The 26,602-nt window shown below is 33.0% G+C and overlaps 1 protein-coding gene across 4 annotated transcripts in view; it reads right to left on the bottom strand.

The window, feature by feature from the left end:
- Positions 1-26,602, bottom strand: part of LOC137394989 (broad substrate specificity ATP-binding cassette transporter ABCG2-like) — a 54,078-nt gene that overhangs the window by 772 nt on the left and 26,704 nt on the right. For 3 of the 4 annotated variants that reach the window (XM_068081771.1, XM_068081770.1, XM_068081773.1), the window contains 5 exons: positions 17,375-17,499; positions 15,562-15,715; positions 13,814-13,898; positions 3,064-3,152; positions 1,855-2,055 (listed from right to left, as the gene is read on the bottom strand). In XM_068081771.1, the coding sequence (XP_067937872.1) occupies positions 1,899-2,055; positions 3,064-3,152; positions 13,814-13,898; positions 15,562-15,715; positions 17,375-17,499 (610 nt within the window). In that variant the 3' untranslated portion in view covers positions 1,855-1,898. Of the gene's footprint in view, positions 1-1,854; positions 2,056-2,229; positions 2,274-3,063; positions 3,153-13,813; positions 13,899-15,561; positions 15,716-17,374; positions 17,500-26,602 lie in introns of those variants that run through there. The other variant, XM_068081772.1, reaches the window with a different exon arrangement.

Here is a 26,602-nt window from a genome sequence, read left to right as displayed (position 1 = left end):
AACAATAAATCAGATAAACATACATGGCTAGAACAATAAATCAGATAAACATACATGGCTAGAACAATAAATCAGATAAACATACATGGCTAGAACAATAAATCAGATAAACATACATGGCTAGAACAATAAATCAGATAAACATACATGGCTAGAACAATAAATCAGATAAACATACATGGCTAGAACAATAAATCAGATACACATACATGGTTAGAACAATAAATCAGATAAACATACATGGCTAGAACAATAAATCCGATAAACATACATGGCTAGAACAATAAATCAGATAAACATACATGGCTAGAACAATAAATCAGATACACATACATGGTTAGAACAATAAATCAGATAAACATACATGGTTAGAACAATAAATCAGATAAACATACATGGCTAGAACAATAAATCAGATACACATACATGGCTAGAACAATAAATCAGATAAACATACATGGCTAGAACAATAAATCAGATACACATACATGGTTAGAACAATAAATCAGATAAACATACATGGCTAGAACAATAAATCAGATAAACATACATGGCTAGAACAATAAATCAGATAAACATACATGGCTAGAACAATAAATCAGATAAACATACATGGAAGAGAGAATACGGTATATCAAGTACAATTAGCATTGAGTTGGTATATTCAACTGCAACTTGACCTACACTCTTTGCCTCAACCAGCCAAAGAAATAAATTCTACCGGAAAGCCACCATGGCAAAGGTATAAATTTTGGTTGAAGAAACTAAAATATGTTTATTTAAACTCCCATGCTATTTACCTTATAAAACTGAGATAGCTCGGGGACACGTTTTTGCACCTGATCATATGTTCGAGTAATTGGGGAGTGTAGTTTAGCTTTATTTTTCTGAACTTCTGGTTAATGTAGAATTATGAAATTTTTGTTTGTCTGATTTGGGTGTGGCTTCCGTATAAATTTTCAGTATAAATCCGAAATTTCAAGTTGATTAAACTATTAGTTCTCGATATACGGTAGAAATATTGAGGGCACGTCTAACCGACTGAGAAATAAAAAAACAGCTGCTGACGGAACATCAGTTTTTAATGACAGTGAAATTCTAAGAGTGAAATTCTTTGTAATGAAGATCAAAAATAGACAAAACTAGAAAGCTTCTCCTCAGCAACAAAAGCTTTACAGTAAAACTATTTGTTTTTCAACTCAACTCAACACACTCTATCAGACTCGATGTACTCTAATCATTGTTTTTTATGTCAATTCTTTGAAAGATTGTTAAAAATAATTTACTACATTTGATTTCTGGTTTTCATTAAGTTCTACAAGCCTGTAGAAGCCTCAAACTGATATTCAGTTCGAAAGGAATTGTGCTCTCCTGAATTGTGCAATTCAAAGAACTATCACTGTTTATGGAAAGTAGTTAGCACGGTCTAAAATTAGGGGACTTGCTTGTGCATACACATTATTGACATGGTCTAGGATGAGGAGACTTGCTTGTGTATACATTTTGTTAGCATGGTCTAGGATGAGGGGACTTGCTTGTGTATACAAATTTAGGCTTCAAAGGGTCAAATGAGTAAATTTTGGATAATGAATTTGTTGATGCGTGACGACCAGTACAAGCAAGGCTATAGGTAGAGTAACAAAACTTCGTTCTACAACTACCTTGAGGCATGAGAAGCAGTCTCAGCTTGAAATCTGACAGTTTGCTAGATCCAACACTTAACCAACTCTAAAGCTCATCATTGAAAGGCGCACATCAAATAATTCTCATAGCGATTTCTCATCCACTTCCATAAAAGAATTAACATAATGCATATCTTTAGACTTGAAACCAGCACACCAACTACAGTATTACCTTCAGTCTGTCTAGATAGAAAAGAAAAGTCGTAGGAGCCAAGGCTATTTCAGTTTGGGTACTCTCCTAAGTTGAATGTAGGCAATGGTCATGAAGAGAAATGCAATTCCTGCGAGAGCTATGATGTTCACCCAAAGGTCTATGGGTTCTTTGTAAGGAATTCCTTGGGCTTCCAGAAAAGAGTTTTCATTTCCATACAAGCTGAAAGAATGTCATAACATAATAGCATAGCGCCAGCTTCTATATAGTATACATGTAGCACCAGCTTCGATATAGCATAACACAAGCTACAATATAGCATAACACCAGCTTCAATATAGTATAACAACAGCTTCGATATAGCATAACACTATCGGTAATATAGCATAGCATTACCTGTAATATAGCATAGCACCAGCTTCACTTTAGCATAACACTACCTGTAATATATCATAACACTACATGTAATATAGCATAACACCAGCTTCAATATAGCATACTACTACCTGTAATATAGCATAACACTACCTGTAATATAAGATAACACTACCTGCAATATAGTGTAACACCAGTTTCGATATAGCATAACACCAGCTTCGATATAACATAACACCAGCTTCGATATAGCATAACACCAGCTTCGATATAGCATAACACTACCTGTAATAAAGCATAACACTAGCTTCAATATAGCATAACACTACCTGCAATATAGCATAACACCAGTTTCGATATAGCATAACACTAGCTTCGATATAGCATAACACTACCTGTAATATAGCATAACACTACATGTAATATAGCATAACACCAGCTTCAATATAGCATAACACTACCTGTAATATAGCATAACACTACCTGTAATATAAGATAACACTACCTGCAATATAGCATAACACCATCTTCAATATAGCATAACACCAGCTTCGATATAGCATAACACTAGCTTCGATATAGCATAACACTACCTGTAATATAGCATAACACTACCTGTAATACAGCATAACACCAGCTTCAATATAACATAACACAAGCTTCGATACAGGAAAGCAAAATAAGAAATTCATAAAATATATAATAGCTGTAGACTGTGATCTACTCAACTAATAAGCTCTGCACAACCATAGCTTGACAACCACAGCATTTTATAAAATCTCCAAGTGAACATCATAGATGACAATTGAATTAACTTGTGGCTCAACAAAAAGATGCATGCATTTATTAACCAACCAGTTGAAGGGCTCCGTTGTTTCAGGATTTGAAACATTTTTGTAAAAGTCTGTCACATTCAAATTGTGGAATTCATTGATTTCCAAGGCCTATAAGAGAGATACAAAAAATGTAGCTAAAAATACCACAGACTAAATTCACCAGGCAAGGCTGATTGCGCATCTGATCAGCAGTCTTAAGGCGTGGTCACACGAGCGCCGAAGCGACGTAGGATCGGTTCGGAGGCTGGTTCGGTTCGTGGCACATGTCACACGGCCACCGAAGTAACTTCGCTTCTTAGATACCATACGTATAGAGACAAGACACGGTTTCATTAGTAGTTTTTATGTATTTGGGTTAAATATTTCTATTGTAAACAAAAAACTTTGAGGAACAATTATAATTACACAGCAGATTTATCAGAAGATCGTTCAGCTGCTCAAAATAAATCACTCGATACAAAGGTTTTGCTAACCCTTCCCATCAACATAATTATATTTTTTTTATTAACATATGAATGTTTTTCTATGCTGAGTACATAACAAACAAAAACCGTCTTTATCATAGTACTATGGTTTTACATAAATAAATCAGTCAACGATACTTCATCAGGATGAATATGACACATTACTTATATTCCACACGAAAAAAAATCACAACCATTCGCTTACATTTATGCAAAACTTAAGTGCAACATCTTACATTTATGCAACCCAATCACAAGTCCGGGTGAACCTTGTCGTAAATTGCTTCATGTTGTTTATTTAACGAAATAAAAGTATCGTCCCATTTCTTTTTTAACTTTACTCACACGCACGTAAGGAGAAATGTGACGCGTGCTCGCTAGAATTCTAGAATTCTAGAATTTTAACCAGCCAATAAGAGCAAGGGTTCGGCACGAAATTTCGAGCAGTACCGAAATAGTTCGTTTCGGCTAGAAATGTCTTCGGCCGAACTTTTTACAGCTGAGAGCGACGTCGTTTTGCGTCATTTAGTTCGGTTCGGTGCTCGTGTGACCACACCTTTAGAGTATAAAGTTGTAGAAAACAACAAGGAACAAGAATGGATGAGATAATACAAATGCAGTTGCATGGTGAACCACAGATAGTCATATCGGAGCGTACAAAAAGAATCGTTGTTGTTAGCAAATTTTACCTTTAGATTTAAAAGGTAATTCGAGTTAAACATTAAAAATTACATGCAACAAACTAAGTTTAGTGCAACCTACATGTAGATTCTTGAGACAAGTAAAAACGAAAGATGCATAGATAAATAATGGTGCGCATTGCAATAAAGAAAAATACAACAGAATGGAAAAACAGCAGAAAATGAAGAGAATAGATGAGCTAGCATAGAAAAAAGGAGATTGATGTAAGGAAAAATTAAAAAACAATGTTAAAAATTTTAGGAGAAGAAAACAGAGGGCTGAAAAAAATGTGTGAGAAATAAAAGTAAATGATCCAGATGAATGAAAGATAGAATATGTGAGGAATAAAAGTAAATGATCCGGATGAATGAAGGATAGAATATGTGAGAAATAAAAGTAAATGATCCAGATGAATGAAGGATAGAATATGTGAGAAATAAAAGTAAATGATCCAGATGAATGAAGGATAGAATATGTGAGAAATAAAAGTAAATTATCCGGATGAATGAAGGATAGAATATGTGAGAAATAAAAGTAAATGATCCAGATGAATGAAGGATAGAATATGTGAGAAATAAAAGTAAATTATCCGGATGAATGAAGGATAGAATATGTGAGAAATAAAAGTAAATTATCCAGATGAATGAAGGATAGAATATGTGAGAAATAAAAGTAAATGATCCGGATGAATGAAGGATAGAATATGTGAGAAATAAAAGTAAATTATCCAGATGAATGAAGGATAGAATATGTGAGAAATAAAAGTAAATGATCCAGATGAATGAAGGATAGAATATGTGAGAAATAAAAGTAAATTATCCAGATGAATGAAGGATAGAATATGTGAGAAATAAAAGTAAATGATCCGGATGAATGAAGGATAGAATATGTGAGAAATAAAAGTAAATGATCCGGATGAATGAAGGATAGAATATGTGAGAAATAAAAGTAAATTATCCAGATGAATGAAGGATAGAATATGTGAGAAATAAAAGTAAATGATCCGGATGAATGAAGGATAGAATATGTGAGAAATAAAAGTAAATTATCCAGATGAATGAAGGATAGAATATGTGAGAAATAAAAGTAAATGATCCGGATGAATGAAGGATAGAATATGTGAGAAATAAAAGTAAATGATCCAGATGAATGAAGGATTGAATATGTGAGAAATAAAAGTAAATTATTCAGATGAATGAAGGATAGAATATGTGAGAAATAAAAGTAAATTATCCAGATGAATGAAGGATAGAATATGTGAGAAATAAAAGTAAATGATCCGGATGAATGAAGGATAGAATATGTGAGAAATAAAAGTAAATTATCCGGATGAATGAAGGATAGAATATGTGAGAAATAAAAGTAAATGATCCAGATGAATGAAGGATAGAATATGTGAGGAATAAAAGTAAATGATCCGGATGAATGAAGGATAGAATATGTGAGAAATAAAAGTAAATGATCCAGATGAATGAAGGATAGAATGTGTGAGAAATAAAGGTAAATGATCCGGATGAATGAAGGATAGAATATGTGAGAAATAAAAGTAAATGATCCGGATGAATGAAGGATAGAATATGTGAGGAATAAAAGTAAATGATCCAGATGAATGAAGGATAGAATATGTGAGAAATAAAAGTAAATTATCCGGATGAATGAAGGATAGAATATGTGAGAAATAAAGGTAAATGATCCGGATGAATGAAGGATAGAATATGTGAGAAATAAAAGTAAATGATCCAGATGAATGAAGGATAAAATGTGTGAGAAATAAAAGTAAATGATCCGGATGAATGAAGGATAGAATATGTGAGAAATAAAAGTAAATGATCCGGATGAATGAAGGATAGAATATGTGAGAAATAAAAGTAAATTATCCAGATGAATGAAGGATAGAATATGTGAGAAATAAAAGTAAATGATCCAGATGAATGAAGGATAGAATATGTGAGAAATAAAAGTAAATTATCCAGATGAATGAAGGATAGAATATGTGAGAAATAAAAGTAAATGATCCGGATGAATGAAGGATAGAATATGTGAGAAATAAAAGTAAATGATCTGGATGAATGAAGGATAGAATATGTGAGAAATAAAAGTAAATTATCCAGATGAATGAAGGATAGAATATGTGAGAAATAAAAGTAAATGATCCGGATGAATGAAGGATAGAATATGTGAGAAATAAAAGTAAATTATCCAGATGAATGAAGGATAGAATATGTGAGAAATAAAAGTAAATGATCCGGATGAATGAAGGATAGAATATGTGAGAAATAAAAGTAAATTATCCAGATGAATGAAGGATAGAATATGTGAGAAATAAAAGTAAATGATCCGGATGAATGAAGGATAGAATATGTGAGAAATAAAAGTAAATGATCCAGATGAATGAAGGATTGAATATGTGAGAAATAAAAGTAAATTATTCAGATGAATGAAGGATAGAATATGTGAGAAATAAAAGTAAATTATCCAGATGAATGAAGGATAGAATATGTGAGAAATAAAAGTAAATGATCCGGATGAATGAAGGATAGAATATGTGAAAAATAAAAGTAAATTATCCGGATGAATGAAGGATAGAATATGTGAGAAATAAAAGTAAATGATCCGGATGAATGAAGGATAGAATATGTGAGAAATAAAAGTAAATGATCCGGATGAATGAAGGATAGAATATGTGAGGAATAAAAGTAAATGATCCAGATGAATGAAGGATAGAATGTGTGAGAAATAAAGGTAAATGATCCGGATGAATGAAGGATAGAATATGTGAGAAATAAAAGTAAATGATCCAGATGAATGAAGGATAGAATATGTGAGAAATAAAAGTAAATGATCTGGATGAATGAAGGATAGAATATGTGAGAAATAAAAGTAAATTATCCAGATGAATGAAGGATAGAATATGTGAGAAATAAAAGTAAATGATCCGGATGAATGAAGGATAGAATATGTGAGAAATAAAAGTAAATTATCCAGATGAATGAAGGATAGAATATGTGAGAAATAAAAGTAAATGATCCAGATGAATGAAGGATAGAATGTGTGAGAAATAAAAGTAAATGATCCAGATGAATGAAGGATAAAATATGTGAGAAATAAAAGTAAATGATCCGGATGAATGAAGGATAGAATGTGTGAGAAATAAAAGTAAATGATCCAGATGAATGAAGGATAAAATGTGTGAGAAATAAAAGTAAATGATCCGGATGAATGAAGGATAGAATGTGTGAGAAATAAAAGTAAATTATTCAGATGAATGAAGGATAGAATATGTGAGAAATAAAAGTAAATGATCCAGATGAATGAAGGATAGAATGTGTGAGAAATAAAAGTAAATGATCCAGATGAATGAAGGATAAAATGTGTGAGAAATAAAAGTAAATGATCCGGATGAATGAAGGATAGAATGTGTGAGAAATAAAAGTAAATTATTCAGATGAATGAAGGATAGAATATGTGAGAAATAAAAGTAAATTATCCAGATGAATGAAGGATAGAATGTGTGAGAAATAAAAGTAAGTTATCCGGATGAATGAAGGATAGAATGTGTGAGAAATAAAAGTAAATTATCCGGATGAATGAAGGATAGAATATGTGAGAAATAAAAGTAAATGATCCGGATGAATGAAGGATAGAATATGTGAGAAATAAAAGTAAATGATCCGGATGAATGAAGGATAGAATATGTGAGAAATAAAAGTAAATGATCCGGATGAATGAAGGATAGAATATGTGAGAAATAAAAGTAAATGATCCGGATGAATGAAGGATAGAATATGTGAGAAATAAAAGTAAATGATCCGGATGAATGAAGGATAGAATATGTGAGAAATAAAAGTAAATTATCCGGATGAATGAAGGATAAAATGTGTGAGAAATAAAAGTAAATGATCCGGATGAATGAAGGATAGAATATGTGAGAAATAAAAGTAAATTATCCGGATGAATGAAGGATAGAATATGTGAGAAATAAAAGTAAATTATCCAGATGAATGAAGGATAGAATATGTGAGAAATAAAAGTAAATGATCCGGATGAATGAAGGATAGAATGTGTGAGAAATAAAAGTAAATGATCCGGATGAATGAAGGATAGAATATGTGAGAAATAAAAGTAAATGATCCGGATGAATGAAGGATAGAATATGTGAGAAATAAAAGTAAATTATCCAGATGAATGAAGGATAGAATATGTGAGAAATAAAAGTAAATGATCCGGATGAATGAAGGATAGAATATGTGAGAAATAAAAGTAAATTATCCAGATGAATGAAGGATAGAATATGTGAGAAATAAAAGTAAATTATCCAGATGAATGAAGGATAGAATGTGTGAGAAATAAAAGTAAATGATCCAGATGAATGAAGGATAGAATATGTGAGAAATAAAAGTAAATTATCCAGATGAATGAAGGATAGAATATGTGAGAAATAAAAGTAAATTATCCAGATGAATGAAGGATAGAATGTGTGAGAAATAAAAGTAAATGATCCAGATGAATGAAGGATAGAATATGTGAGAAATAAAAGTAAATGATCCGGATGAATGAAGGATAGAATATGTGAGAAATAAAAGTAAATTATCCAGATGAATGAAGGATAGAATGTGTGAGAAATAAAAGTAAATGATCCAGATGAATGAAGGATAGAATATGTGAGAAATAAAAGTAAATTATCCAGATGAATGAAGGATAGAATATGTGAGAAATAAAAGTAAATTATCCAGATGAATGAAGGATAGAATGTGTGAGAAATAAAAGTCAATGATCCAGATGAATGAAGGATAGAATATGTGAGAAATAAAAGTAAATGATCCGGATGAATGAAGGATAGAATATGTGAGGAATAAAAGTAAATGATCCAGATGAATGAAGGATAGAATGTGTGAGAAATAAAAGTAAATGATCCGGATGAATGAAGGATAGAATATGTGAGAAATAAAAGTAAATGATCCGGATGAATGAAGGATAGAATATGTGAGAAATAAAAGTAAATGATCCGGATGAATGAAGGATAGAATGTGTGAGAAATAAAGGTAAATGATCCGGATGAATGAAGGATAGAATATGTGAGAAATAAAAGTAAATGATCCGGATGAATGAAGGATAGAATGTGTGAGAAATAAAGGTAAATGATCCGGATGAATGAAGGATAGAATATGTGAGAAATAAAAGTAAATGATCCGGATGAATGAAGGATAGAATATGTGAGGAATAAAAGTAAATGATCCAGATGAATGAAGGATAGAATGTGTGAGAAATAAAAGTAAATGATCCGGATGAATGAAGGATAGAATATGTGAGAAATAAAAGTAAATGATTCGGATGAATGAAGGATAGAATATGTGAGAAATAAAAGTAAATGATCCGGATGAATGAAGGATAGAATGTGTGAGAAATAAAAGTAAATGATCCGGATGAATGAAGGATAGAATATGTGAGAAATAAAAGTAAATGATTCGGATGAATGAAGGATAGAATATGTGAGAAATAAAAGTAAATGATCCGGATGAATGAAGGATAGAATATGTGAGAAATAAAAGTAAATGATCCGGATGAATGAAGGATTGAATATGTGAGAAATAAAAGTAAATGATCCAGATGAATGAAGGATAGAATGTGTGAGAAATAAAAGTAAATGATCCGGATGAATGAAGGATAGAATGTGTGAGAAATAAAAGTAAATGATCCGGATGAATGAAGGATAGAATATGTGAGAAATAAAAGTAAATGATCCGGATGAATGAAGGATAGAATGTGTGAGAAATAAAGGTAAATGATCCAGATGAATGAAGGATAGAATGTGTGAGAAATAAAAGTAAATGATCCGGATGAATGAAGGATAGAATATGTGAGAAATAAAAGTAAATGATTCGGATGAATGAAGGATAGAATATGTGAGAAATAAAAGTAAATGATCCGGATGAATGAAGGATAGAATATGTGAGAAATAAAAGTAAATGATCCGGATGAATGAAGGATAGAATATGTGAGAAATAAAAGTAAATGATCCGGATGAATGAAGGATAAAATATGTGAGAAATAAAAGTAAATGATCCAGATGAATGAAGGATAGAATATGTGAGAAATAAAAGTAAATGATCCGGATGAATGAAGGATAGAATATGTGAGAAATAAAAGTAAATGATCCGGATGAATGAAGGATAGAATATGTGAGAAATAAAAGTAAATGATCCGGATGAATGAAGGATAAAATATGTGAGAAATAAAAGTAAATGATCCAGATGAATGAAGGATAGAATATGTGAGAAATAAAAGTAAATGATCCGGATGAATGAAGGATAGAATATGTGAGAAATAAAAGTAAATGATCCGGATGAATGAAGGATAGAATATGTGAGAAATAAAAGTAAATGATCCGGATGAATGAAGGATAAAATATGTGAGAAATAAAAGTAAATGATCCAGATGAATGAAGGATAGAATATGTGAGAAATAAAAGTAAATGATCCGGATGAATGAAGGATAGAATGTGTGAGAAATAAAAGTAAATGATCCGGATGAATGAAGGATAGAATATGTGAGAAATAAAAGTAAATGATCCGGATGAATGAAGGATAGAATATGTGAGAAATAAAAGTAAATGATCCGGATGAATGAAGGATAGAATATGTGAGAAATAAAAGTAAATGATCCGGATGAATGAAGGATAGAATGTGTGAGAAATAAAAGTAAATGATCCGGATGAATGAAGGATAAAATATGTGAGAAATAAAAGTAAATGATCCAGATGAATGAAGGATAGAATATGTGAGAAATAAAAGTAAATGATCCGGATGAATGAAGGATAGAATGTGTGAGAAATAAAAGTAAATGATCCGGATGAATGAAGGATAGAATATGTGAGAAATAAAAGTAAATGATCCGGATGAATGAAGGATAGAATATGTGAGAAATAAAAGTAAATGATCCGGATGAATGAAGGATAGAATATGTGAGAAATAAAAGTAAATGATCCGGATGAATGAAGGATAAAATATGTGAGAAATAAAAGTAAATGATCCAGATGAATGAAGGATAGAATATGTGAGAAATAAAAGTAAATGATCCGGATGAATGAAGGATAGAATATGTGAGAAATAAAAGTAAATGATCCGGATGAATGAAGGATAGAATATGTGAGAAATAAAAGTAAATGATCCGGATGAATGAAGGATAAAATATGTGAGAAATAAAAGTAAATGATCCAGATGAATGAAGGATAGAATATGTGAGAAATAAAAGTAAATGATCCGGATGAATGAAGGATAGAATGTGTGAGAAATAAAAGTAAATGATCCGGATGAATGAAGGATAGAATATGTGAGAAATAAAAGTAAATGATCCGGATGAATGAAGGATAGAATATGTGAGAAATAAAAGTAAATGATCCGGATGAATGAAGGATAGAATATGTGAGAAATAAAAGTAAATGATCCGGATGAATGAAGGATAGAATATGTGAGGAATAAAAGTAAATGATCCGGATGAATGAAGGATAGAATATGTGAGAAATAAAAGTAAATGATCCGGATGAATGAAGGATAGAATATGTGAGAAATAAAAGTAAATGATCCGGATGAATGAAGGATAGAATATGTGAGAAATAAAAGTAAATGATCCGGATGAATGAAGGATAGAATGTGTGAGAAATAAAGGTAAATGATCCGGATGAATGAAGGATAGAATATGTGAGAAATAAAAGTAAATGATCCAGATGAATGAAGGATAGAATGTGTGAGAAATAAAGGTAAATGATCCGGATGAATGAAGGATAGAATATGTGAGAAATAAAAGTAAATGATCCGGATGAATGAAGGATAGAATATGTGAGAAATAAAAGTAAATGATCCGGATGAATGAAGGATAGAATGTGTGAGAAATAAAGGTAAATGATCCGGATGAATGAAGGATAGAATATGTGAGAAATAAAAGTAAATGATCCGGATGAATGAAGGATAGAATATGTGAGAAATAAAAGTAAATGATCCGGATGAATGAAGGATAGAATGTGTGAGAAATAAAGGTAAATGATCCGGATGAATGAAGGATAGAATATGTGAGAAATAAAAGTAAATGATCCGGATGAATGAAGGATAGAATATGTGAGAAATAAAAGTAAATGATCCGGATGAATGAAGGATAGAATATGTGAGAAATAAAAGTAAATGATCCGGATGAATGAAGGATAGAATATGTGAGGAATAAAAGTAAATGATCCGGATGAATGAAGGATAGAATATGTGAGGAATAAAAGTAAATGATCCGGATGAATGAAGGATAGAATATGTGAGAAATAAAAGTAAATGATCCGGATGAATGAAGGATAGAATATGTGAGAAATAAAAGTAAATGATCCGGATGAATGAAGGATAGAATATGTGAGAAATAAAAGTAAATGATCCGGATGAATGAAGGATAGAATATGTGAGAAATAAAAGTAAATGATCCGGATGAATGAAGGATAGAATATGTGAGAAATAAAAGTAATTGATCCAGATGAATGAAGGATAGAATATGTGAGAAATAAAAGTAAATGATCCGAATGAATGAAGGATAGAATATGTGAGGAATAAAAGTAAATGATCCGGATGAATGAAGGATAGAATATGTGAGAAATAAAAGTAAATGATCCGGATGAATGAAGGATAGAATATGTGAGGAATAAAAGTAAATGATCCGGATGAATGAAGGATAGAATATGTGAGAAATAAAAGTAAATTATCCGGATGAATGAAGGATAGAATATGTGAGGAATAAAAGTAAATGATCCGGATGAATGAAGGATAGAATATGTGAGAAATAAAAGTAAATGATCCGGATGAATGAAGGATAGAATATGTGAGAAATAAAAGTAAATGATCCGGATGAATGAAGGATAGAATATGTGAGAAATAAAAGTAAATGATCCGGATGAATGAAGGATACAATATGTGAGGAATAAAAGTAAATGATCCGGATGAATGAAGGATAGAATATGTGAGAAATAAAAGTAAATGATCCGGATGAATGAAGGATAGAACAAAAATAAATATAAAACATAAAAAATAATGGCAATATAAATACCAAAATAAAAAACACAAAAACGTTAAATAAACGACCACTGTAAAAAAAAATTGAACAAAACAATAGAAAAACCAAATATAGAAAAGGGGACATGAATAGGTGCAACTTTATTACAATGAAGTTAACAGAGAAATTGGAAGGCTTCGGCATGTCTTCATAATGAATGCTATACTCTGACACACTCTCCATCACAATAGTGTCTATAAATGAATGTGAGACACCTTTCTGGAAATCTAAATATAATCATTACATGAGCTAGAAATATAATCACTACTCTATATGCTCTATAGTCATAGAGCATATAGCATATATACCATCAAACAAAATAATTGAAGTATTTTAGACATTTAAAGAATTGCTTTAAGTCAGCTAAGTTGCACCCAACCTCACACAAAGTAATTCAACCTATTAATTAGTAATAATTATTAATAAAAATTAATTAATAATAATTATTAATAACAATTAATTAATAGTGAATGTGGAATGTGCATCAAAATATAGTAAAAAGATTATCATCTCTGACGCCGAGGTCTGACAAGATGAGTGACTTACAGCAATAGAATAATAGAAGATGCTGATATACTTAAATCCTGTGAACCAGGCAGCCTTCAAGTTCACAAGAAGCCCGCTGAAAACCTGTAACAAAGAGTTGTGTTACCAAGCAGTTAATTTATCCAAAATCTGCACATTCAGATACTAGACTGAATGAATACATGAAACAATATGAGAACAGAGTCAATTATATGATACCTTGTAGCTATGTGTAAACATGACATTATATGAGACCTTGTGAGTCAACATAGTAAAACAGTATGAGTCTATGTAGCCCTACTATGAAGCAAGTCATGTGAGTAATGACTATCTTGATGTGAAGCAAAATCGCAAAATCTGAGACGGAGGAGAAACAATAAAAATAATAATCTTAAAAGTTGACTTGCAACAAAATTCACATTACAGTTATTTGACATGAAAAGATTCACCATGTCTTACTCTGTTGTGCTGTAGGTGCAAAATATGTGGAAATGTGATTACAAGCTTTTAAAAGCTCATAAACGAAAAGCCGCCGTAAATAGGAATCAGTTTATTTCTCTCACGTAGTCATTACATTTGGTTATTGTTTTGTCACGTGATGTTCTCACGTGAATTGAAAGGCCAATAAAAGGCTCAATACAAAACTTCTTGTAGCACTAGTTTATGACAAGTACTTCAGGCTTTACCGAAGACCCCATATCAAATATAGATGCTCGCTACTTTACAGTTTTGTTTCGGCTTGGTCTAATCGTCTCGTCGTAATCTGATCATGTGACCCATACTTCACGAATAATTTCTGCAGCATTTTACGATTATCACAGGCGACCAACAGGCTCGTCATATTTATCAGACAATAGTATGTACTCCTTCGAGCTAAGGTTAAAAAAACTAAACGAATTTTTACGGTAAGTTATAAGATATCAGTGCCGAAAGAACAATAGACATGGTTTTATTGAATGCGTGAAGTATATTTGTGAAAATATTTCGACGAATGAGGTTGCGCGAAAGTGTAAACAGAAGCCTACCTCCCATTTGAGCCGTTTTGGAAAGAGATTCTGACCTACGGCGGTCTCATGATGGCGGCGATTGACTGTTCGTTTTTGAGCTTTTAAGAGCTTGTAATCACATTTCCACATATTTTGCATTTACAACACAACAGAGTAAGACATGGTGAATCTTTTGATATCAAATAACTGTAATGTGAATTTTGTTGCAAGTCAACCTTCAAGCTATATATATATACATCTCAGTGTCTGTTATTTGTGTGTCCAGCTATAGTGATAAAGTTATACAAACGAAAAACTGCTTCACACTGGATTTGTACTCGAATACTCCAATTCTGCAGACAGGTGTGCTATCCACTATACCACACGGCTTACTTGCCATACTATAGACTAATTGTGCACATACTTATTACACCGGTTAAAATACACATGCTTAAAGCGGTTGCGAAAATACTATTGGTTACTACTAGCATGCTTGAAGATCATGATTGATTATGTGAGAGATGATGATACGTAATGTAACAACTATAAACACAATTATAAGCACAGCTCTTATTTTAGTAAAGATTTCGACTAGCTTAAGTTACTCAAATTCCTTGGGTAAAGAAACTTAGTCAATGCCAACTACATTACCTGCCACTAATTATAAGCTGCTTTTATTACCCTTGCCACACGGGGCATTCAGCTAGTGAGAAACAATAATAGACTGGATACATATTAATACTGGCCATTTAAAGGATACATAGAGGTATGCCGATACTTTCCATTTGAAAGACATAGACAAGAGCGACTATGAGGTTGGCAATGGCTTGCTGCTTAGTAGATGCACTGGCAGCAAATGCCATGAATGTAGCTGCCCAGGCTGTCATCACTATCGTCAGCAAAAAGATGAAGAACATAGCAGCCTTTGGTACTAAACCTGTAAGTAGAGCAGAAGTTATAACAATTGGTATAACACAAGTTTTTTGGGTTAATACTTTGGGGATTAATATTCCTTCATGATATCTCAACCAATTTTTTTATATCTCATGTCTTTTAAATATATATTTCATCCCCTTTTTTATATAACATACATGTGTACATCTTATTTTTATATATCACATACATGTGTACATCTTATTTTTATATATAACATACATGTGTACATCTTATTTTTATCTTAAAGGTTGACTTGCAACAAAATTCACATTACAGTTATTTGGTATCATAAGAATCACCTTGTCTTACTCTGTTGTGTTGTAGGTGCAAAATATATGTGAATGTGATTACAAGCTCTTAAAAGCTAAAAAACGAACAGTTAATCGCAGCCACACGAGACCGCTGTAGTTTGGATTCGCTTTCCAAAACGGCTCAAATGGGACGCAGTTGTTACAGATGGCTTATGTTTACACTTTCATGCAACCTCATTCGTCAAAATATTTTCACAAATATACTTCACGCATTCAATAAAACTGTCTATTGTTTATGTCTATGGTTCTTACCTGTCTACTTCATCGTCATTGTAATGCTGTCAGTTGTAGCACTGACATCTTATAACTTACCGTGAAAAATCGTTAAACTTTTTAACCTTAAATCGAAGGAGTACATATTATTGTCTGATAATCATGACGAGCCTGTTGGTCACCTGTGATAATCGAAAAGTGCTGCAAAAATTATTTGCAATTATTGGGTCACATGATCAGATTACGACTTGACGATTAGATAATGCCGAAACAAAACTGTAAAGTAGCGACCATCTATATTTGATACGGGGTCTTCGGTAAAACCCGAAATGTTTGTCATAAACTAGTGCTACGATAAGTTTTATATAGAGCTCTTTATTGGCCTTTCAATTCACGTGAGAACATCACGTGAAAAAACGATAACCAAACTGTAATGAATACGTCAGAGAAATAAAGAGATTCCAATCTACGGCGGCTTTTTGATTTTTAGCTTTAAGAGCTTGTAATCACATTTCCACATATTTTGCACCTACAACACAACAGAGTAAGACATGGTGAACCTTTTCATACCAAATAACTGTAATGTGAATTTTGTTGCAAGTAAACCTTTAACAAGATGATTGACTTTTTGGGCTAATTCCATCAAAATATGTGGCAAATGATTGTCAGTATTTAGCTGTACTTTTAGCTAAACCAAATCATCAGCTACTAACTTATAGGTCAAGACCTATAAGCTAGTAACTACTACGTTAGTAGTTACTAGCTTATACTTCTGACAGCATCTTGCTCGGCTAATAATCAATTAACCAAATGATCCATTGATGTCTATTTACTTTAGGGTCATACAAGATTATTCAAACGACTATTTGGAATCATTCATTTTAAAACATAACTCTAATAAAATTCGAAATAGTTGGTATTTAACAATCTAAACCGAAAAATAAGCCTAAGGTTCATAGCTTGCCAACAGTAATTCAGCTGGTTAAAAAATTATCAACTACAAATTACTCTTACTCCTATTTGGAGTTGTTCTTTCTAAAACCTGACCCAAATACATTTTGCTTTATTTAAATTTTAGCAGAGTAAACAAGGTAATGAAGGATTGGACTAAAGGAGAAAAGGAGTGTTAAGCTCACCCATCATCCAGTAAACAATGGTGCCGTAAAGTATGACGGGAAATGTTCTATAGGGTAGCAAATCACAAAACAGTTTGGAGAAAAAATATGCAGACGTTCTGTAGTATCCACTCACATTCTCGTGACTGCAAAAAAATTTCTTTTTAAAGCACAAGATCCATTTCTTTCGTAACATAGAAGAATACATACAAATACAAAACTTTTTTCTAATATTTGATTTCCATGGCTGCTCGAAAAAAGACTGCAGAAGAATCATAGTAGGCCAAACTTATGTATACATGTATAGCTTATTTGCATGTTTGCTTGGAGTATTCTCTGTTCATTTTGCTATTTTATCTAGACCATGACCTTTCCTAACAAGACCACTACCTTTCCTATATAGACCTCCGCCTTTTCTAAGCAGACAGCCTCCGTTCCTAACCAGACTGCTACCTTTACTAATCAGATCTCCACCTTACCTAGCAAGACTTTTACCATTCCCAACAAGACCTATAACCATTTCATATATGCCATCTATATTTAATCAGAGTGGGTGCAGTCAGCCTGTTATTATGACAAGAGTTGAACCTGCTTTCAAAATGACAAGAATATTAGTACTTCCGCTACAATGGCAATTAGCAAAGAAAGGTTTTATTATCTTAACCAGTTAGAAAGAATTTTATAATTGCCTATACATTGTATGTGGTTGTGTGACCTTAAAGTGCTTGTGTGACATATGTATAAGTGTTCATGTCACCTATATGTGCTCATACTACATACATGGGTACATACGGTACATGGGTTTATATGACATACATCTGAACATTAATCCAGAAAAGGACCACTCATTCTTGACAAGATATCAGCGTTCAATAATCTAATCTTTTCGGTCATCCTAACAACCCTTGGCTTTGCGTGACAAATAATAGATGAGTCTTTCAAAGGACACTGATTAAGCCAAAGACATACATTGTTTTTAAGAGCTCATGATCTTTGATTAGATAACTTTGGAAGTAAGCTCACAAAAACATAATCTAGGTCATTAAACAGAACAAAAATACTGGGTATTATGCACCAGATTGGAGAAGTTACTGTAAGGACAATGAGTTGATTAGCTAAGCAATGCATTTTACAATCAAATTAGCAAGTTAACCTTATAAAACAAAAGTAGGAGTGAAACCACAATGTTCGTACTACAGGCAACGTCATAAGGCCCTCTAACCACAATGTTCGCACTACAGGCAACCTCATAAGGCCCTCTAACCACAATGTTTGTACTACAGGCAACCTCATGAGGCCCTCTAACCACAATGTTCGTACTACAGGCAACCTCATAAGGCCCTCTAACCACAATGTTCGCACTACAGGCAACCTCGTAAGGCCCTCTAACCACAATGTTTGTACTACAGGCAACCTCATAAGGCCCTCGAATCGCAATGTTCATACTACAGGCAACCTCATAAGGCCCTCTAACCACAATGTTTGTACTACAGGCAACCTCATGAGGCCCTCTAACCACAAAGTTCGTACTACAGGCAACCTCATAAGGCCCTCTAACCACAATGTTCATACTACAGGCAACCTCATAAGGCCCTCAAACCACTATGGCTGTCGACACTATTAATTTATTCTGGCTCATAATAGTAACTTATTACCCTTAATAACACACGCAAATCTTGTTGACCTTTTTGAGATAAGACACTATTGCAAGTCATTACTGGCACTCCCTGCAGCACTGCACACACTAGCCTGTCTTGACAAGCTGTTGTTTTTGCGTAGTTGTCCCCCCGTCGAGCGGCGAGCAACAACAGCTTGTCACAAGACGTACTGCACCTGATGCGTCAGCTGCACATATAGGGAGTTGTTCTCTTCCGTCTACGCAACTCGGCCGCGATGTTATGTCGATCGCTCCATTGGTAATCATAACGGATTTCACGCAAAAATTTATGTAGAAAAAAACAAGATTACAACGTTTAACCATAGACCAGTTTCTGTGATAAACTTTAGTAGAACTTAAGAATAAAATAAACTCAAAATAAAATCCATAAGAACAAATAAAACTGACTTATACAAAAATAGAAATAAAACTGACTGAGCGCACAAATAACGACATGTTTAGTCGCTGTTGTTGCCTAAGTTCTCAAATTCTAATAAAATTTACTGCAGAGAGGGGTCGCCAGTTAAACGTTCTTATCTTAATTTTTCTATATAAATTTTTGCGTGAAATCCGTTATGATTACCAATGGAGCGACTGGAATAACATCGCAGCCGAGCCGCGTAGACGAACGAGAACAACTCCTTATAAGTGCAGCTGATGCATCAGGTGCAGTACGTCTTGTGACAAGCTGTTGTTGCTCGCAGCTCGACGGGGGGACAACTACGCAAAAACAACAGCTTGTCAAGACAGGCTATGCACACACGCAATGCAATGTGTCCTTGAAAACCTTATCATTTTATCTTCAAGTCAACAACCTGCTTATCTGCTTATTGGTTACTTACAATCTATGTCACGCTCGTGGAGCAAAGAGAGCAAACTTTAAAAACAAGCACAAGGAACAGAAAACAATGTGCAAAAATTACTCACATGAAGATACCCCTCTCCAATATAAAGAGATCAATTATTACTCACATGAAGATACCCCTCTCCAATATAAAGAGATCAATTATTACTCGCATGAAGATACCCCTCTCCAATATAAAGAGATCAATTATTACTCGCATGAAGATACCCCTCTCCAATATAAAGAGATCAATTATTACTCACATGAAGATACCCCTCTCCAATATAAAGAGATCAATTATTACTCACATGAAGATACCCCTCTCCAATATAAAGAGATCAATTATTACTCGCATGAAGATACCCCTCTCCAATATAAAGAGATCAATTATTACTCGCATGAAGATACCCCTCTCCAATATAAAGAGATCAATTATTACTCGCATGAAGATACCCCTCTCCAATATAAAGAGATCAATTATTACTCACATGAAGATACCCCTCTCCAATATAAAGAGATAAATTATTACTCACATGAAGATACCCCTCTCCAATATAAAGAGATCAATTATTACTTACATGAAGATACCCCTCTCCAATATAAAGAGATCAATTATTACTCACATGAAGATACCCCTCTCCAATATAAAGAGATCAATTATTACTCACATGAAGATACCCCTCTCCAATATAAAGAGATCAATTATTACTCACATGAAGATACCCCTCTCCAATATAAAGAGATCAATTATTACTTACATGAAGATACCCCTCTCCAATATAAAGAGATCAATTATTACTCGCATGAAGATACCCCTCTCCAATATAAAGAGATCAATTATTACTCGCATGAAGATACCCCTCTCCAATATAAAGAGATCAATTATTACTCACATGAAGATACCCCTCTCCAATATAAAGAGATCAATTATTACTTACATGAAGATACCCCTCTCCAATATAAAGAGATCAATTATTACTCACATGAAGATACCCCTCTCCAATATAAAGAGATCAATTATTACTCGCATGAAGATACCCCTCTCCAATATAAAGAGATCAATTATTACTTACATGAAGATACCCCTCTCCAATATAAAGAGATCAATTATTACTCACATGAAGATACCCCTCTCCAATATAAAGAGATCAATTATTACTCGCATGAAGATACCCCTCTCCAATATAAAGAGATCAATTATTACTCGCATGAAGATACCCCTCTCCAATATAAAGAGATCAATTATTACTCACATGAAGATACCCCTCTCCAATATAAAGAGATCAATTATTACTTACATGAAGATACCCCTCTCCAATATAAAGAGATCAATTATTACTCGCATGAAGATACCCCTCTCCAATATAAAGAGATCAATTATTACTCACATGAAGATACCCCTCTCCAATATAAAGAGATCAATTATTACTCACATGAAGATACCCCTCTCCAATATAAAGAGATCAATTATTACTTACATGAAGATACCCCTCTCCAATATAAAGAGATCAATTATTACTCGCATGAAGATACCCCTCTCCAATATAAAGAGATCAATTATTACTCACATGAAGATACCCCTCTCCAATATAAAGAGATCAATTATTACTCACATGAAGATACCCCTCTCCAATATAAAGAGATCAATTATTACTTACATGAAGATACCCCTCTCCAATATAAAGAGATCAATTATTACTCACATGAAGATACCCCTCTCCAATATAAAGAGATCAATTATTACTCGCATGAAGATACCCCTCTCCAATATAAAGAGATCAATTATTACTCGCATGAAGATACCCCTCTCCAATATAAAGAGATCAATTATTACTCACATGAAGATACCCCTCTCCAATATAAAGAGATCAATTATTACTCACATGAAGATACCCCTCTCCAATATAAAGAGATCAATTATTACTCGCATGAAGATACCCCTCTCCAATATAAAGAGATCAATTATTACTCGCATGAAGATACCCCTCTCCAATATAAAGAGATCAATTATTACTCGCATGAAGATACCCCTCTCCAATATAAAGAGATCAATTATTACTCACATGAAGATACCCCTCTCCAATATAAAGAGATAAATTATTACTCACATGAAGATACCCCTCTCCAATATAAAGAGATCAATTATTACTTACATGAAGATACCCCTCTCCAATATAAAGAGATCAATTATTACTCACATGAAGATACCCCTCTCCAATATAAAGAGATCAATTATTACTCACATGAAGATACCCCTCTCCAATATAAAGAGATCAATTATTACTCACATGAAGATACCCCTCTCCAATATAAAGAGATCAATTATTACTTACATGAAGATACCCCTCTCCAATATAAAGAGATCAATTATTACTCGCATGAAGATACCCCTCTCCAATATAAAGAGATCAATTATTACTCGCATGAAGATACCCCTCTCCAATATAAAGAGATCAATTATTACTCACATGAAGATACCCCTCTCCAATATAAAGAGATCAATTATTACTTACATGAAGATACCCCTCTCCAATATAAAGAGATCAATTATTACTCACATGAAGATACCCCTCTCCAATATAAAGAGATCAATTATTACTCGCATGAAGATACCCCTCTCCAATATAAAGAGATCAATTATTACTTACATGAAGATACCCCTCTCCAATATAAAGAGATCAATTATTACTCACATGAAGATACCCCTCTCCAATATAAAGAGATCAATTATTACTCGCATGAAGATACCCCTCTCCAATATAAAGAGATCAATTATTACTCGCATGAAGATACCCCTCTCCAATATAAAGAGATCAATTATTACTCACATGAAGATACCCCTCTCCAATATAAAGAGATCAATTATTACTTACATGAAGATACCCCTCTCCAATATAAAGAGATCAATTATTACTCGCATGAAGATACCCCTCTCCAATATAAAGAGATCAATTATTACTCACATGAAGATACCCCTCTCCAATATAAAGAGATCAATTATTACTCACATGAAGATACCCCTCTCCAATATAAAGAGATCAATTATTACTTACATGAAGATACCCCTCTCCAATATAAAGAGATCAATTATTACTCGCATGAAGATACCCCTCTCCAATATAAAGAGATCAATTATTACTCACATGAAGATACCCCTCTCCAATATAAAGAGATCAATTATTACTCACATGAAGATACCCCTCTCCAATATAAAGAGATCAATTATTACTTACATGAAGATACCCCTCTCCAATATAAAGAGATCAATTATTACTCACATGAAGATACCCCTCTCCAATATAAAGAGATCAATTATTACTCGCATGAAGATACCCCTCTCCAATATAAAGAGATCAATTATTACTCGCATGAAGATACCCTTCTCCAATATAAAGAGATCAATTATTACTCACATGAAGATACCCCTCTCCAATATAAAGAGATCAATTATTACTTACATGAAGATACTCCTCTCCAATATAAAGAGATCAATTATTACTCACATGAAGATACCCCTCTCCAATATAAAGAGATCAATTATTACTTACATGAAGATACTCCTCTCCAATATAAAGAGATCAATTATTACTCACATGAAGATACCCCTCTCCAATATAAAGAGATCAATTATTACTCACATAAAGATACCCCTCTCCAATATAAAGAGATAAATTATTACTCACATGAAGATACCCCTCTCCAATATAAAGAGATCAATTATTACTCACATGAAGATACCCCTCTCCAATATAAAGAGATCAATTATTACTCGCATGAAGATACCCCTCTCCAATATAAAGAGATCAATTATTACTCGCATGAAGATACCCCTCTCCAATATAAAGAGATCAATTATTACTCGCATGAAGATACCCCTCTCCAATATAAAGAGATCAATTATTACTCACATGAAGATACCCCTCTCCAATATAAAGAGATAAATTATTACTCACATGAAGATACCCCTCTCCAATATAAAGAGATCAATTATTACTTACATGAAGATACCCCTCTCCAATATAAAGAGATCAATTATTACTCACATGAAGATACCCCTCTCCAATATAAAGAGATCAATTATTACTCACATGAAGATACCCCTCTCCAATATAAAGAGATCAATTATTACTCACATGAAGATACCCCTCTCCAATATAAAGAGATCAATTATTACTTACATGAAGATACCCCTCTCCAATATAAAGAGATCAATTATTACTCGCATGAAGATACCCCTCTCCAATATAAAGAGATCAATTATTACTCGCATGAAGATACCCCTCTCCAATATAAAGAGATCAATTATTACTCACATGAAGATACCCCTCTCCAATATAAAGAGATCAATTATTACTTACATGAAGATACCCCTCTCCAATATAAAGAGATCAATTATTACTCACATGAAGATACCCCTCTCCAATATAAAGAGATCAATTATTACTCGCATGAAGATACCCCTCTCCAATATAAAGAGATCAATTATTACTTACATGAAGATACCCCTCTCCAATATAAAGAGATCAATTATTACTCACATGAAGATACCCCTCTCCAATATAAAGAGATCAATTATTACTCGCATGAAGATACCCCTCTCCAATATAAAGAGATCAATTATTACTCGCATGAAGATACCCCTCTCCAATATAAAGAGATCAATTATTACTCACATGAAGATACCCCTCTCCAATATAAAGAGATCAATTATTACTTACATGAAGATACCCCTCTCCAATATAAAGAGATCAATTATTACTCGCATGAAGATACCCCTCTCCAATATAAAGAGATCAATTATTACTCACATGAAGATACCCCTCTCCAATATAAAGAGATCAATTATTACTCACATGAAGATACCCCTCTCCAATATAAAGAGATCAATTATTACTTACATGAAGATACCCCTCTCCAATATAAAGAGATCAATTATTACTCGCATGAAGATACCCCTCTCCAATATAAAGAGATCAATTATTACTCACATGAAGATACCCCTCTCCAATATAAAGAGATCAATTATTACTCACATGAAGATACCCCTCTCCAATATAAAGAGATCAATTATTACTTACATGAAGATACCCCTCTCCAATATAAAGAGATCAATTATTACTCACATGAAGATACCCCTCTCCAATATAAAGAGATCAATTATTACTCGCATGAAGATACCCCTCTCCAATATAAAGAGATCAATTATTACTCGCATGAAGATACCCTTCTCCAATATAAAGAGATCAATTATTACTCACATGAAGATACCCCTCTCCAATATAAAGAGATCAATTATTACTTACATGAAGATACTCCTCTCCAATATAAAGAGATCAATTATTACTCACATGAAGATACCCCTCTCCAATATAAAGAGATCAATTATTACTTACATGAAGATACTCCTCTCCAATATAAAGAGATCAATTATTACTCACATGAAGATACCCCTCTCCAATATAAAGAGATCAATTATTACTCACATAAAGATACCCCTCTCCAATATAAAGAGATAAATTATTACTCACATGAAGATACCCCTCTCCAATATAAAGAGATCAATTATTACTCACATGAAGATACCCCTCTCCAATATAAAGAGATCAATTATTACTCACATGAAGATACCCCTCTCCAATATAAAGAGATAAATTATTACTCACATGAAGATACCCCTCTCCAATATAAAGAGATCAATTATTACGCACATGAAGATACCCCTCTCCAATATAAAGAGATCAATTATTACTCACATGAAGATACCCCTCTCCAATATAAAGAGATCAATTATTACTTACATGAAGATACCCCTCTCCAATATAAAGAGATCAATTATTACTCACATAAAGATACCCCTCTCCAATATAAAGAGATAAATTATTACTCACATGAAGATACCCCTCTCCAATATAAAGAGATCAATTATTACTCACATGAAGATACCCCTCTCCAATATAAAGAGATCAATTATTACTCACATAAAGATACCCCTCTCCAATATAAAGAGATCAATTATTACTCGCATGAAGATACCCCTCTCCAATATAAAGAGATCAATTATTACTCACATGAAGATACCCCTCTCCAATATAAAGAGATCAATTATTACTCACATGAAGATACCCCTCTCCAATATAAAGAGATAAATTATTACTCACATGAAGATACCCCTCTCCAATATAAAGAGATCAATTATTACTCACATAAAGATACCCCTCTCCAATATAAAGAGATAAATTATTACTCACATGAAGATACCCCTCTCCAATATAAAGAGATCAATTATTACTCACATGAAGATACCCCTCTCCAATATAAAGAGATCAATTATTACTCACATAAAGATACCCCTCTCCAATATAAAGAGATAAATTATTACTCACATGAAGATACCCCTCTCCAATATAAAGAGATCAATTATTACTTACATGAAGATACCCCTCTCCAATATAAAGAGATCAATTATTACTCACATGAAGATACCCCTCTCCAATATAAAGAGATCAATTATTACTCGCATGAAGATACCCCTCTCCAATATAAAGAGATCAATTATTACTCACATGAAGATACCCCTCTCCAATATAAAGAGATCAATTATTACTTACATAAAGATACCCCTCTCCAATATAAAGAGATCAATTATTACTCACATAAAGATACCCCTCTCCAATATAAAGAGATAAATTATTACTCACATGAAGATACCCCTCTCCAATATAAAGAGATCAATTATTACTCACATGAA

Source organism: Watersipora subatra, chromosome 4 (genome assembly GCF_963576615.1).
Source record: "Watersipora subatra chromosome 4, tzWatSuba1.1, whole genome shotgun sequence".
In the NCBI taxonomy this organism is placed as follows: domain Eukaryota; kingdom Metazoa; phylum Bryozoa; class Gymnolaemata; order Cheilostomatida; family Watersiporidae; genus Watersipora; species Watersipora subatra.
Note: the sequence above shows the minus strand (reverse complement) of the source record. Positions and strands in the feature narration are given on the sequence as shown.